The sequence below is a fragment of the Callorhinus ursinus genome, unplaced genomic scaffold (genome assembly GCF_003265705.2).
Source record: "Callorhinus ursinus isolate GAN/ISIS: 27379988/994484 unplaced genomic scaffold, GSC_fseal_2.0 scaffold31, whole genome shotgun sequence".
Taxonomy (NCBI): Eukaryota; Metazoa; Chordata; class Mammalia; order Carnivora; family Otariidae; genus Callorhinus; species Callorhinus ursinus.
Genome location: NW_027397093.1, coordinates 1 through 16,103, shown reverse-complemented (window position 1 = coordinate 16,103; position 16,103 = coordinate 1). Strand labels below are relative to the sequence as shown.

General features: G+C 44.1%; 1 protein-coding gene and 1 pseudogene across 1 annotated transcript in view; both read right to left on the bottom strand.

Moving 5' to 3' along the window:
* LOC141370290 (anthrax toxin receptor-like) overlaps positions 1-5,812 on the bottom strand; it is a 25,313-nt gene extending 19,501 nt beyond the window's left edge. Inside the window, exon 1 of the mRNA XM_073878670.1 lies at positions 5,365-5,812. Coding sequence (XP_073734771.1) covers positions 5,365-5,642 — 278 coding nt within the window. The 5' untranslated portion in view covers positions 5,643-5,812. The remainder of the gene's footprint in view (positions 1-5,364) is intronic.
* A 7,402-nt stretch (positions 5,813-13,214) lies between these two features.
* On the bottom strand, positions 13,215-14,911 carry LOC112830770 (keratin, type II cytoskeletal 8 pseudogene; annotated as a pseudogene).
* Positions 14,912-16,103: the final 1,192 nt, after the last annotated feature.

The following is a 16,103-nucleotide window of genomic DNA, read 5'->3' as shown; positions in this document are numbered from 1 at the left end:
GGAAGAATGAAGGGGGGGAATCGGAGGGGGAGATGAACCATGAGAGACTATGGACTCTGAAAAACAAACTGAGGGTTCTAGAGGGGAGGGGAGTGGCGGGATGGGTTAGTCTGGTGATGGGTATTAAGGAGGGCACATTCTGCATGGAGCACTGGGTGTTATACGCAAAAAATCATGGAACACTACATCAAAAACTAATGATGTAATGTATGGTGATTAACATAACATAATAATAAAAAAATAAATAATCTAATCACAAAACCACAAAAAACAATGACAAAATCTAATCAAAGATTCCTTATTACCAGGTTTAAAAAACCCAGGTGGTCCTTAATGGAGACAATAAGTCCTCTTAGATATCATCAAAGCTTTAACTGGTATATCATATCTGAGATTATACATAAAATCATTATTCTTCCTGTACTTATGGAAATAATTAAGCCCCGTTTAATGAGACTAGAGTGATTTTGCAAACAAATTAGTCTTACTGAGATTATTTTTGCTAGAAATTGGGATAATGGTAGAGATGAAGATTATGTTTCAGTAAAAACTACAACACAACCCTCATGGATATCAGATTCTAGCTAGACCTGTTCATTGTCTTTGAGGTGTTTCTATCTACATGTAAAATGTAATGGATCCTAAATTCTTCTGTTTTCCTCCAATATCTGTCTACAGTTCTCTAAACTAATGCTTTCAATTTTCTCCTACCCTCCTGCTTTGGAATCCCTAAAATCAAAAACTGCTTTTTCCCCAAAGCCCTGCAAACTGAGCTGGATAACTTGATATAAACTTCATAGAAATCAACACAATGGCTCATGCAGAGAAAAGATTTGTGTGTGTTGCTGGGTAGGCCACTCAGAACAATAATTTGAACACCCATTGACACCACCAGGAACATTCAAACTACACAAGGTGCTTTGAGCTCACATTTAGGAGCCCTATGTCTGTACTTCTTCTCAATTGACCGATTTCTGGACTCAGAACCCGATTTTTGTCTGCTCTAACCATTAACTTTTATTTTGTTTTCATTAAAATGCATCTTATTAAATATCTGATTGCTCACATGGTATAGGTCTAACTTTGGGACCCATCTGTAGCACCACCTCCTTAGATGAGATACCACTGTTTAACTGAACTGACCTATTCTCAAGAATAAGGGACTTCAGTGGGATGGAACAAACCACTAACTCAACTTCTAGACTGAAATTTTCTGGGGAATTTTCAAAAAACGTAAATGAATGAAAGGTAGAATAATATGCCACTCCAAAGTATCTATAGAAAAAGGTCATTAGACTAAGGTGGTCCTAATGCCTTGTTGGTAGCCTATATAAGAAAACCAATAAAAAACAGCTAAGTAGGCTTTTCCCAAGTAAGGTAACTACTTAAACTATAATCAAATAATTTCTTTGTTTTTCTTTTACATCCTCTCTATATAAATCTCAGCACTGAATCCTGCCAATGCAGTGTTCCTAACAACTTAAGTTTGGTGTGACTTGATGTAAATCCATGTATACTTTAATTCTTAAAAATTACAAAGTGCCTCAGTTTATCTTTTAACATTAGGAAAAGCAGCTGTGAGACCTGTCATCCACAGTGCACTCACAGTGACATGCCCATGTTGCTGGCATGATGGATCCAAAGCTCTGTCTCTCTTGTCTATACCAGCCCCTCCTATTCCAACTGTGCCACATATGTAGGAAATTTGGTGGGGTCTGTCTCCCTCTTTTTTCATTGGGCACACCTGATCTGGTTTCCCATTTGTTTTTTTCCCAGCCTCTCAGGCTTTCAGGAACTCCTAGGATTTCCCCCTTTAATTCCACTCATGATGCCATCCTTCCCCCCTTCCTATCTACTCCCCAAGGAATATCAGGGGTTCTTTCAAGAACACAGATCTGATCCATCTCTCCTCTGATAAAAATGTTTCTTTCAGTGAATCCCCCAGATGCCCTTGAGGTATAACACACATCACTCAGATTGGCCCAAGGGCCCACCATTGGCCAGCCCCTTCCTTCTTCCTCCTCCTCTACCCTGCTCCTTCCTCACACTCTGGGATCATCTGAGGGTCTCACACTCAGGCCACTCCCTCAACCTGGAGTTCCCTGGCCCTCAAAGGGAGTCAATCCTGGAGCAATGGCAGGGCTCACTAATTTTCACCCAATTCAACTTAATGAATCTAATGAATAAGGTGGAAGCGAACCACTCAAGACCTTATTGCAGGTGACAGACTGTGGTTTGCCTCCAAGACCACCACAGGGATTCTCAGGGACGCACCCAGCCTTGGAGTCTTTGGAGTGGGCTTTGGAGGAAGACATTCCAGGGTTTCAATTCCTGCTCCATGTCTTCCCATCTGAGGGCTTTAGGGGGTCATTCCTGGCCCTGAGTGGCCTTTTTTCCTCATCGGTGAAATAGATAACATTTACCCACAGTGGAGAGGAAGGCTCAGTGATGGAGCTGCTTTCCGCTTTCCCCTTGTTCCCAGTCTATGGCCACACCTGGGCTCCCCCATCCAACCTGTCTGGATTCCTCAAGATAGATCCAGAGTCTGGCCACTCAGCACCTCCACCCCTACCCCAGAGGTCCACAGAGGTCCACACCACCATCATCTCCCTGGATCCCTGCACCAGCCCCTGCACTGGTTTCCCTGCAGGTTCTGCCCTTTCGTCCCTCAATTGTGATCCTTTCAGACCAAGATCTGGTCACATGCTCCCTCTGCTCAAAAACACCCTCTCATCCCCCCCCCCCAACCTTCTAGTCTGTCAGCCCTGTCTTCCCTGACCACCTCATCAGAAAGGCCCCTCCCTCAACACTTCCCATCCTCCTGCCCTGATTTTCCCTGGTGCTTATCCCATCTAATATACTACTTCCTCTCCTCTTTTATTTATTTCCTCTTTGTCATGGAAACTCCAGGACAGGGATTTTGTCCAGTTTTGTTTGCTGCCTTACCTCCACACCCAAATAGTGACTGTTGTGTAGCAGTTGCTCAGATATTATTTGTGAGTGGATGAACTGTTAAGGGAATGAATGAATGAATGAATGAATGAATGAATAGGACTGCTCATCACATAGATGAAAGGCCCCAGAGAACCTTGGGAGTGTCACCAGCAGAGGCATTTGACCTGTATCCTGCCACCCCAAAGGGCACATCGGAAGAGAGCTGAGCCAGGGAGTCAGGGCTGGGTCAGGGGCTCCTGCAGTGCCAGGGAGTCCCCAGCCCCAGCATGCCTGACTCTGCCTTCCCTGGCAGCATTTTATACTCATCTTCCACAATTCCATCTGACACTGTGCTGGGCATATTGTCTACAAACTCCCCTTCATCCTCAAAACAACCTGGCGAGTTGGGTATGAAGATCCCCATCATACAGAGGGGGACACTGAAGCATAGAGAGGTGAAGCAAGTTGTCCAGGGGGAACATGACTGGTGACTGCAGTCTGACTGACTGCAAAACTGGGGCTGACCGTCAGTGGTCATTACTCCCCTTCCCCTGAGAGCAGCAGGAAGAAGTGCTGGAGGGAGTATGTCCTCACCCTCCAGGAATTTCTCATCAAGCTGGCCCTCAAAGGCAGTATATAAGGCCTTCTTCAACCAGACTAGATGTGCACAGGTCCCAGGGAGATGGTGTTATTTCCCTGGAGCTGAGGAGTTTGCTGTGGTTTCAGACAAGCCTTGCCTGCCTAGCCACAGGCAGGCTTTAGCCCTACACCTCACTGATGGCCCAGGGCTGGGAAAGGGGTGTGTAAGGGCTCTTTCATGGACACCCTCAGCTCCTCCTCCCATCTGTGCAGCCAGCAGGATTCAGTTCTGCCTAGCTGGAATAGCATGTCAGAATAAGGGTTGGGGGGCCTGTGGAGTAGCCTTGATCCTGGAGCATGAGTGAAGGTACAGGGGATTTGATTGCTCCCCTTCCCGCCTTGCCCTCCCAGCCTGCAGGGTGAGGTCCATACCCTTCACTTCAACATATAGCTGCAGCCAGCTGTGATCAGAGAGAACAGTCCCACCTCCCAGCATTTAAAAGCTGAAGGGGGAAAGAGCAGGGCTATGAAAGGGACAAGAAATGGGGACGTCTTTGTTGAGGAAGCCATTTCTCTGGCACCTTTCTTGTCCCTCAACTGCACACCCTTCTCAGAAGAGAGGAAAGGGAGCATCCTCCACTATCTAATGTTGTGCAGCAAACTGACTCAATTGACATTGAACAAATCAGTAATCCCTCCCAGCCTCAGTTTCAGAAATAGTATCCACTTCCCTAAGCTTTGGGAGGCTTAGTTCAGTACATCACAGGCATGTAGAAATTGCTTAATTAATATTAATTAACATTATTTCACAGGCCCCACCTATACCCAGAACCCTTCCCAATGCATCCCAGGGCTGGGTTGTGCCCATACCGGACTTAAAAGCAGAGACTAGGGGCATGATTAAGGGCACTGTAACAGGATGGCAGATGAGGGGGCCTTTGGACTCACCTACCAGTCTTGGGGCTACTTATCCAACCTCTGGATCCTGTCCCCTTTCCAGGAGATTGCAAATGCAAAATGCCTTTCCTACTCTACACCCCAGGATGGTTTTGAGGATGATGGAAGAGCAGCGGAAGTCCTTTGGAAACCAAAATGTACTTCAACGATGACATTATTGACAGTCATACTATTATTATTATTGAATGGGTCTACCCAACAGACAAGTTGGAAATGGAAACAAGGCAATGTCTCCAGTCTTTCCAAGCATGAAGATCCACCCCCTTTCCTTCTCTGATGGCCACAGAGTGCCTAACGCACAGCCCAGCTTCCCAAGACAATACCTCGTCAGACCTAGCTGTTCTGGAAGTGCACACAATCTGGAATGTGGTCTCCAAGTGGTTGAAGAAAGAAGCAAAAGCCTTGGGAGGAAAGCAAAGTTCTAAGCCCTACGAGTTCTAATGCCCAACAGAAGCAATAGGGCAATCTCTCTGGCACCCAGTAAAAATAGAATCCACATGGGGTGAAAAGCAACAGAAGCAAAAAAATAGCACAGACAGAAACTGAAACCCAGCGAGCTTCTAATAACTGCTGAGAAGGAGCTTCTAGCAATCACCTGCCCCTCCAGCTGTTTTAAAGGGCATGAAGGTCACAGATCCTGGCCATGTCAGAGGAGGGACTGAGAGCCACCTAGAAACCCTATAGTGGCCTTTTTTCCTTTCCAAAAGGAAAAGTCCCAAGGAACAAATTCTTGGGGCATTCCTTCTGCCTCAGGAAAAGTGGGTTTTATCTTGGGTGTGGGTAAGACTGTCTCCACCTCTCCTTTCCCAGAGGCTGGGATCCCCTTGAGCCACTTCATGCACTGAGGGACATGTCCTGAGGAACACCCAGGGCCAGGGTGGGAAAGCTGCTCACGTGTCTAAGAGGAAGAAGAGGTTAAAGGCACCCTCGCAGGTGCCCAGCTTCTGTGCTTTGCTCCTGTGGTGCATGGTGCCATGGTGGAAATCTCTCCAAGCTGGGAGGCGGTGCAGGAAGCTCCCTGTACTCAGCAGTGGAGGTGGCAGCAGCAGGAGCAGAAGCAGGAGCAGGGAGAGTGCAGGGCCTGGGACCCAGATGCTGCTGCTCCCTATTTTCTTAGCTGCCCCTGAGGCCCCACTCTCTGCTGGGGCAGGGGTGAGATTAGTGCTGGCCATGCCCAGTCACCACAGGCCTCTGCTTCATCCACTGTCTCCCCTCAAGCCCCTGTGCCCTGGGGCCTTATTCCCTCCAGTCCTTTCCCTAAGGTGCTCTGCGAGTCTCCACCTAGTACCTGCCCTTTGCGCAGAACAGGTAAGTGGCTGGCTCTGGGGCAATGATCCCACTACCTTCCCCTGCCCCACAGAGGCAGAATTCCCTGTGATGTCCCTTATGATGGACAGGAGGGTTGGCATGGTGACTTTGTGACCTGCAGCTCTGCTCAGTGTCCTGCCTGTTGAAACCCCAGGTGGGAGCTCTGGCTGGGGGATAAGATGAGGCCATCATTTGTCCCTTATCCCAAATCTTCACAAGTGGCCATTAAAATCCTCAAGACCCTGCCTTTTTGTAACTCAAAGCAGGCAGCTGAGGTGGCTTAGATGAGGACATCCCTGTGGGTGAGGAGGTCCAGGAACTGGGAAACTAGAGTACAGTAATGGTCATTGGTGTGAACACCCATGGACACAGAAAGATCTAGAAGGTCTAGAAGGTTTGTGCAAGCATTCCAAAGTCCTTTGTGAATGAGGGACATTCTGGTTATGTACTACTATGTAACAAACCCCCCAAATGTAGTTGACATACAAGAGAACCATTTCCTACATGCACAGATTCTGTGGATCAGAAATGCAGAGAGGGTTGAGTGGAGATGTCTTGCCTGTGCTTCATGGAAAAACACAGGAATAGACAACTCTGAGTCAAAAGTGATTCCATCACTTATACTGTGATGTGAAAAGTATTTAGAAATTCATTAACAAATTTATTTTCTTCATTTTTGTATGTACAAAGGAAGAGTGATATACCCCCAAATCCTTCTAAGTCTACAATGTATCTTCCAATACTTATTACATAAAAATTACAAGTGATGAAAATCACTGTGTAGGTGTGATCTTTTTTTTTAAAGATTTTATTTATTCATTCATAAGAGAAAAAGAGAGAGGCAGAGGGAGAAGCAGGCTCCCCGCTGAGCAGGGAGCCCGATACGGGACTTGATCCGAGGACCCTGGGATCATGACCCGCACCGAAGGCAGATGCTTAACCATATGAGCCACCCAGGCGCCCAGGTGTGATTTTTTTGAGTGGTATTTAAAATCACAGGATATCCTATAGACCAATGGAACAGAATAGAGAGCCCAGATATGGATCCTCAACTCTATGTTCAAATAATCTTTGACAAAGCAGGAAAAAATATGCAATGGAAAAAAGACAGTCCCTTCAATAAATGGTGTTGGGAAAATTGGACAGCCACATGCAGAAGAATGAAACTCGACCATTCTCTAACACCATACACAAAGATAAACTCAAAATGGATGAAATACCTCAATGTGAGACAGGAATCCATCAAAATCCTACAGGAGAACATAGGCAATAACGTCTTTGACATCGGCCATAGCAACTTCTTTCAAGATACATCTCCAAAGGCTAGTGAAGCAAAAGCAAAAATGAACTTTTGGGACTTCATCAAGATAAAAAGCTTCTGCACAGCAAAGGAAACAGTCAACAAAACAAAGGGGCAACCCACAGAATGGGAGAAGATATTTGCAAATGACACTACAGACAAAGTGCTGATTTCTAAGATCTATAAAGAACTTCTCAAACTCAAAACTCAAGAAACAAATAATCAAGTCAAAAATGGGCAGAAGACATGAAAAGACACTTCTCTGAAGAAGACACACAAATGGCTAACAGACACATGAAAAAATATTCATCATCATTAGCCATCAGGGAAATTCAAATCAAAACCACAGTGAGATACCACCTTATACCAGTTAGAATGGCAAAAATTGACAAGGCAAGAAACAACAAATGTTGGAAAGGTTGTGGAGAAAGGGGAACGCTCTTACACTGTTGGTGGGAATGCAAGTTGGTACAGCCACTTTGGAAAACAGTGTGGAGGTGCCTCAAAAATTAAAAAAGAGAGCTACCCTATGACCCAGCAATTGCACTATTGGGTATTTACCCCAAAGACACAGATATAGTCAAAAGAAGGGCCATATGCACCCCAATATTCATATCAGCAATGTCCAAATTAGCCAAACTATGGAAAGAGTTGAGATGCCCTTCAAGAGATTAATAGATAAAGAAGATGTGGTCCATATATGCAATGGAATATTACTCAGCCATCAGAAAGGATGAATACCCAACTTTCACATCAACATGGATGGGACTGGAGGAGATTATGCTAAGTGAAATAAGTCAAGCAGAGAAAGTCAATTATCATGTGGTTTCACTTATTTGTGGAACATAAGGAATAGCATGGAGGACATTAGAAGAAGGAAGAGAAAAATGAAGTGGGGGAAATCGGAGGGAGAGATGAACCACGAGAGACTATGGACTCTGAGAAACAAACTGAGGGTTTTAGAGGGGGGGGGGATGTGTTAGCCCAGTAATGGGTATTAAGGAGGGCACGTACTGCATGGAGCACTGGGTGTTATATGAAAACAATGGATCGTGAATCATCACATCAAAAACTAATGATGTACTGTATGGTGACTAACATAATAAAATTAAATTAAAAAAATAAAATCACAGGATATCTTAAATAAATGATATTTTGGAATTGGTATACTGCTCTCATTAGTATATTAGCTTTTCCTTGCTTCACATCCTTCATGAGACTTGGTGTTGTCACATTTTTATATATCTATTGATTTTGACATTTCATTGTGGTCCGAATTGGCATTTTCATAATTTCTGGTAAGATTGGTTTTCTGTTCAAGAGATTTTGAATCGTTCATTTTTCTTTGTTTGTGGAGCGCTGCTCCTGCCTGTACCCATTCTCTGATTTGGATGTTTATCTTTTTCATATCAATTTCTTGGCATTCCTTATATGACCTGTGTACAATTCTTTTATCAATTGTTGCAGCTACCTTTTTCCAGAGTGTGGCTTGTTTTTCCCTCTAGTGCCTTTTAATAAACCAGTAGTTCTTGATTTTAATGGGTTGATATGTCATTTCTGACAACTTTTAAGATAGTATAAGACAAGTTTTGTATCCTGTTTTGTATCCTATTTAAGAAATTCTTCCTTGTTACTCTTGAATCACAGATCTGTACTTCTGAAACAAATAACGCAACATATTTTAAGAAAAAAGAAAAAAAAGAAGATAACAGGAGAGGAAGAATGAAGGGGAGTAAGTCAGAGGGGGAGACGAACCATGAGAGACGATGGACTCTGAAAAACAAACTGAGGGTTCTAGAGGGGAGGAGGGTGGGGGGATGGGTTAGCCTGGTGATGGGTATTAAAGAGGGCACGTTCTGCATGAAGCACTGGGTGTTATGCACAAACAATGAATCATGGAACACTACATCAAAAACTAATGATGCAATGTATGGTGATTAACATAACAATAAAAATTAAAAAAAGAAATTCTTCCTTGTTAAAGTAAGCCACATTTTATATTAAAGTTTTAAAGATTTGATTTCACCCTGATCTGTAATTAAATAAGTGTGATTTGTGCCAGGAATCTAACTTCATGTTTTATCCCATAGAGAGCAACATGTCCCAGCACTGTCCTTTTCCATTTGTTAACTATTCCATCTTCTGAATGATTTGCATGTCACCTCTGATGTACTGTAAGTCCCATGTAGGTGTGGATGTGGTTCTGTGCTCTCTTATCCATTCTATTTATCCAACTCTTGGTTTATATTGATAGTGTCAATACCACACTATCTTAATTATTATACTGTGGATGACAATTATTTTTCCTTGCTGTCCCTTCCTCTCATAGAGAAGGATCATGCTTCCCTAACACATTCGTGGCAGGCTTGGACTTGATTCCACCACTGAAATGTTAGCAGAAGTACAGGTGCCACTTTTGGACAGAAACTTTAAGAATCTAGGTATGGTTCAGGTTGACTGTGTTGGGCAGTGCCCTCCTGGGAACCTGAGGTGGATGTGTATATGTGGGAGAGTGAGAAATATGGGTGGAAAATAAAGCTTGTGCTTTTAAGCCAATCAGATTGGGGGGGTTTGTTATCAGAAGACAGCCCAGCCAAATCTAATACACACAGGGCATCGGTTACTAATCTAGCATACAGAGTTCTACCGCAAGCCCTAGCAGGGGCAGGATAAATCATCCATCTTATTTTTCTTATAGCCACTTGTTCTTTCATGTAAATTTTAGAATCAGCTCATCAATTCTCCACTCCCCCAAACCCTCTTAATATTTGATTACAACATTAAATATATACATTTGGGTAAATACCCAGAAGTGCAATTGCTGGCTCATAGGGTAGCTCTATTTTTAATTTTTTGAGGCACCTCTACACTGTTTTCCAAAGTGGCTGTACCAACTTGCATTCCCACCAACAGTGTAAGAGGGTTCTCCTTTCTCCACAACCTCTCCAACATTTGTTGTTTCTTTCCCTGTCGATTTTTGCCATTCTAACTGGTGTAAGGTGGTATCTCAATATGGTTTTTTTTTCATTTTTTATTTGTTATGTTAATCACCATACATTATATCATTAGTTTTTGATGTAGTGCTCCATGATTCATTCTTTGCATATAACACCCAGTGCTCCATGCAGAACGTGCCCTTTTTAATATCCATCACCAGGCTAACCCATCTGCACACCCCCTCCCCTCTAGAACCCTCAGTTTGTTTTTCAGAGTCCATAGTCACTCATGGTTCGTTTCCCCCTCTGATTACCCCCCTTCATTCTTCCCCTCCTGCTATCTTCTTCTTCTTCTTTTTTTTTAACATATAATGTATTATTTGCTTCAGAGGTAGAGATCTCTGATTCAACAGTCTTGCAAACTTCACAGAACTCACCATAGTACATACCCTCCCCAATGTCTATCACCCAGATACCCCAACCCTCCCACCCCCCACCACTCAAGCAACCCTCAGTTTGTTTCCTGAGATTAAGAATTCCTTATATCAGTGAGGTTATATGATACATGTCTTTCTCTGATTGACTTACTTTGCTCAGCATAACACCCTCCAGTTCCATCCACGTCGTTGCAAATGGCAAGATATCATTCTTTTTGATGGCTACATAATATTCCATTGTATATATATACCACCTCTTCTTTATCCATTCATCTGTCGATGGACATCTTGGCTCTTTCCACAGTTTGGCTATTGTGGACATTGCTGCTATAAACATCGGGGTGCACGTACCCCTTCGGATCCCTACATTTGTATCTTTAGGGTAAATACCTAGTAGTGCAATTGCTGGATACTATGGTAGCTCTATTTTCAATTTTTTGAAGAATCTCCATACTGTTTTCCAGAGTGGCTGCACCAGCTTGCATTCCCACCAACAGTGTAGGAGGGTGCCCCTTTCTCCGCATCCCCGCCAATATCTGTCATTTCCTGACTTGTTAATTTTAGCCATTCTGACTGGTGTGAGGTGATACCTCATTGAGGTTTTGATTTGGATTTCCCTGATGCCGAGCGATGTTGAGCACTTTTCATGTGTCTGTTGGCCATTTGGATGTCTTTGGAAAAATGTCTGTTCATGTCTTCTGCCCATTTCTTGATTGGATTATTTGTTCTTTGGGTGTTGAGTTTGATAAGTTCTTTATAGATTTTGGATACTAGCCCTTTATCTGATATGTCATTTGCAAATATTTTCTCGGTTCTCTTTTGGTTTTGTTAACTGTTTCCCTTGCTGTGCAAAAGCTTTTTATCTTGATGAGGTTCCAATAGTTCATTTTTGCCCTTGCTTCCCTTGCCTTTGGCGATGTTTCTAGGAAGAAGTTGCTGCAGCTGAGGTTGAAAAGGTTGCTGCCTGTGTTCTCCTTTAGGATGTTGATGGACTCCTGTCTCACATTGAGGTCTTTCAACCATTTGGAGTCTATTTTTGTGTGTGGTGTAAGGAAATGGTCCAGTTTGATTCTTCTGCATGTGGCTGTCCAATTTTCCCAACACCATTTGTTGAAGAGACTATCTTTTCTCCATTAGACATTCTTTCCTGCTTTGTCGAAGACTAGTTGACCATAGAGTTGAGGATCCATTTCTGAGCTCTCTATTCTGTTCCATTGATCTATGTGTCTGTTTTTGTGCCAGTACCATACTGTCTTGATGATGACAGTTTTGTAATAGAGCTGGACGTCCGGAATTGTGATGCCGCCAGCTTTGCTTTTCTTTTTTAACATTCCTCTGGCTATTCGAGGTCTTTCCTGGTTCCATACAAACTTTAGGATTATTTGTTCCATTTCTTTGAAAAAAGTGGATGGTATTTTTATAGGGATTGCATTGAATGTGTAGATAGCTCTAGGTAGCATTGACATCTTCACAATATTTGTTCTTCCAATCCATGAGCATGGAACGTTTTTCCATTTCTTTGTGTCTTCCTCAATTTCTTTCATGAGTATTTTATAGTTTTCTGAGTACAGATCCTTTGCTTCTTTGGTTAGATTCATTCCTACGTATCTTATGTTTTGGGTGCAATTGTAAATGGGATCGACTCCTTAATTTCCCTCTCTTCTGTCTTGTTGTTGGTGTATAGGAATGCCACTGATTTCTGTGCATTGATCTTATAGCCTGCTACTTGACTGAATCCCTGTATGAGTTCTAGCAGTTTTGGGGTGGAGTCTTTTGGGTTTTCCACATAAAGTATCATATCATCTGTAAAGAGTGAGAGTTTCACTTCCTCTTTGCCGATTTGGATGCCTTTGATTTCTTTTTGTTGTCTGATTGCTGTGGCTAGGACTTCTAATACTACGTTGAATAGCAGTGGTGATAGTGGACATCTCTGCCACGTTCCTGACCTTAGGTGGAAAGCTCTCAGCTTTTCCCCATTGAGAATGATAGTTGCTGTGGGTTTTTCATAGATGGCTTTTATGATATTGAGGTGTGTACCCTCTATCCCTATACTCTGAAGAGTTTTGATCAAGAAATGATACTGTACTTTTTCAAATGCTTTTTCTGCATCTATTGAGAAGATCATATGATTCTTGTCTTTCTTTTGTTAATGTATTGTATCACGTTGATTGATTTGCAGATGTTGAACCAACCTTGCAGCCCAGGGTTAAATCCCACTTGGTCATGTTGAATAATCCTTTTAATGTACTATTGGATCCTATCCTGGAAGGTTTTTATCTCTCCTTCTATTTTCAATGACAGCCTATCCGGATATAGTATTCTTGGCTGCGTATTTTTCTCATTTAGTGCTCTGAATATATCATGCCAGTCTGTTCAGGCCTGCTAGGTCTCTGTGAATAGGTCTGTTGCCAATCTACTATTTCTACCATTGTAGGTTACAGATTTCTTCTCCTGAGCTGCTTTCAGGATTTTATCTTTGCCTCTGAGACTCGTAAGTTTTAGTATTAGACGTCAGGGAATTGACCTACTTATATTGATTTTGAGAGGGGTTCTCTGTGCCTCCTGGATTTTGATGCCTGTATCCTTCTCCATATTAGGGAAGTTCTCTTCTATTATTTGCTCCAATATACCTTCTGCCCCTCTCTTTCTTCTTCCTCTGGGATCCCAATCATTCTAATGTTGTTTCATCTTATGGTATTGCTTATCTCTCGAATTCTGCCCTTGTGATCCAGTAGTTGTTTTTTTTTTTTTTTTTTTTTTTTTTTTGGCAGAGTCAGCTGAGGCTTTATTTGGGAAAAGATACTTGAGTTGGCTTTTAGTTGGCGGCACGGATGAGAGGGGGTACCCAGGGCAAAAGACTCCCCCCAAAGGCAGGCTGAGGACTAGGGCTGGGTCTTAGGTGGCTCTCCTGTTCCCGACGCTCCCCGGCACAGCTCCTTTTCCCCCCAAAGGCTCTCTGGCAGCCACAAGAGTGGGGAGGCTGAGAGGGACCACCGTGGTTGTTCACTTGGACAGGACATCAGACGACTCGGGCACCAGCTTCCCGTCACGGGTCTCGATCTTCTTCACGACCACAGCCTTTGAAGAGCCGCTGCAGCTGAAGGAACCAGCAGGGCCAAAGCTGGACTGGAAGGAGCTCAGGCCATAGCTGAGGCCAGGGCTTGTGAGGCCCCCGTAGGCTGAGCTCAGGCCACCTGAGTAGCCACTGGTGGTCTTAGTATGGATACTCATGTTCTGCATCCCAGACTCCAGCCGGCTCTCCTCGCCCTCCAGCAGCTTGTGGTAGGTGGTGATCTCGATGTCCAGGGCCAGCTTGACGTTCATGAGCTCCTGGTACTCGCGCAGCTGCCAGGCCATGTCCTGCTTGGCTCGCTGCAGGGCGGCCTCCAGCTCGGCCACCTTGGCATTGGCGTCCTTGAAGGCCAGCTCCCCGCGCTGCTTGGCATCGGTGATCGCCGTCTCCAGGGCAGCCCTCTGGTTTTTGAGGGCCTCGATCTCAGCCTGGAGTCGGCTGATGCTCCGGTTCATCTCAGAAATCTCCGTCTTCGTGCGACGGGGGTCATCCCCGTGGTTCCCAGCCAGTGTCTGCAGCTCCTCGTACTTGATCTGGTACATGGTCTTGGCCTCAGCCCGGCTGCGGTTGACGATGTCCTCGTACTGGGCCTTGACCTCGGCGATGATGCCGTCCAGGTCCAGGGAGCAGCTGTTGTCCATGGAGAGCACCACGGACGTGTCCGAGATCTGAGACTGCAGCTCACGGATCTCCTCTTCATACAGCTGCCTTAAGAAGCTGATCTCGTCGGTCAGCCCTTCCAGGCGGGACTCCAGCTCTACCTTGTTCATGTAAGCTTTGTCCACATCCTTCTTGATGAGGACAAATTCATTCTCCATGTCTGCACGCTCTTTGATCTCCTCCTCATATTTATTCTTGAAGTCCTCCACCAGCCCCTGCATGTTGCCAAGCTCCACCTCCAGCTTCAGCTTCTCCTGGCCCAGGGTGTCCAGCTGCCACCGGAGGTTGCTGATGTAGCTCTCGAACATGTTGTCTATGTTGCTCCAATTGGCTTTCTGCTGTTGTAGGAGGCTCCACTTGGTCTCCAGAATTTTGTTCTGCTGCTCCAGGTGCCTCACCTTGTCGATGAAGGAGGCAAATTTGTTGTTGAGGGTCTTGATCTGCTCCTTCTCTTGGGTGCGCACAGCTTGGATGTTGGGGTCCACCTCCAGCTTAAGGGGGCTCAGCAGGCTCTGGTTCACTGAGACACCCGTAATGCCTCCCATGCCCCCGGCCCTGGCGCCGTAGCCCCCGACCACACTCATGCTGCTGCTCAGGCCACCCTGGAAGCTGCTGCTGCTGCCGCCGCCCACCCAGGAAAAGGCCCGCTCGTGTAGGAGCGGCTGCTGAAGGCCCGGGGGCCAGAGGTGGACATCTTGTAGGACTTCTGGGTTACCCTGATGGACATAGTGGAGGCCGGAGTGGAGGCAGGAGTGGAGGTGAGTAGGCTGAACCTGACAGAGCGATCCAGTAGTTGTTTATCTCTTTTTCTCAGCTTCTTTATTTTACATCATTTGGTCTTCTATATCACTAATTCTCTCTTCTGCCTCATTTATCCTAGCAGTTAGAGCCTCCAGTTTTGATTGCACCTCATTAATAGCCTTTTTGATTTTGACTTGGTTACACTTTAGTTCTTTTATTTCTCCAGAAAGGGTTTCTCTAATAACTTACATGCTTTTTCAAGCCCAGCTAGTATCTTTAAAATCATCATTCTGAACTCTACATTCTGACATCTTACTAATGTCCGTATTGATTAGGTCCCTGGCAGTCGGTACTGCCTCTTGTTCTTTTTGTTGAGGTGATTTTTTCCATCTTCTTATTTTGTCCTGAGGAGAATAGATGAATGAGGGAACAAAATGCTAATAGGGTAACAACGTCCCCAGAAAATATACACTAAACAAATCAGAAAAGACCTTCCAGAAAGTGGTCACTTTTCTGTTCAGAGAGTTGTTGCTATTCTTTTCTTCGATCTCCTGTTGAGTTAGTAGGTGTTCAGAATGGTTTGATCCCTATCCAGCTGATTTCCTGGGAGCAGACGAATCAAGGTCTCCTACTCCTCCACCATCTTGCTCCTCCCCCTAACATTTCATTTTTAAAAACTCAGCTTGGCTATAAAAATATTGTTAAAACACTGCTGGATTAAATTTACCATTTTATAATTACCTGTGATTATGAGAAAGCTGGCCCATAATTTTCTATTTTTGTGCTGTCTTTATCTCATTTTGATGTTACATAATACTAGCCTCATAAGATGCACTTGGGAGAGTTTTTACTTTCTTTTCTCTTGGAAAGACTTTGAATATGATCACAATAATCTCTTCTTGAATATTTGGTATGATATCATCTGTGCCTGTTTTCTTTGTGGGAAGTCTTGAAGTTACCCATACAATTTATTTATTATTTTTTGAATGTTATAGACTTGTAGCCCCCATTCCTAAATTCATATTTTTAACCCTAACCCACAATGTGATTGCTTTTGGAGATAACAGAGACTTTAAGAAGGTGATTAAGGTTAAGTGGAGTCTTTTTAAAAAAATTTTATTATGCTATGTTAGTCACCGTACAATACATCATTAGTTTTTGATGTAGTGATCCATGAT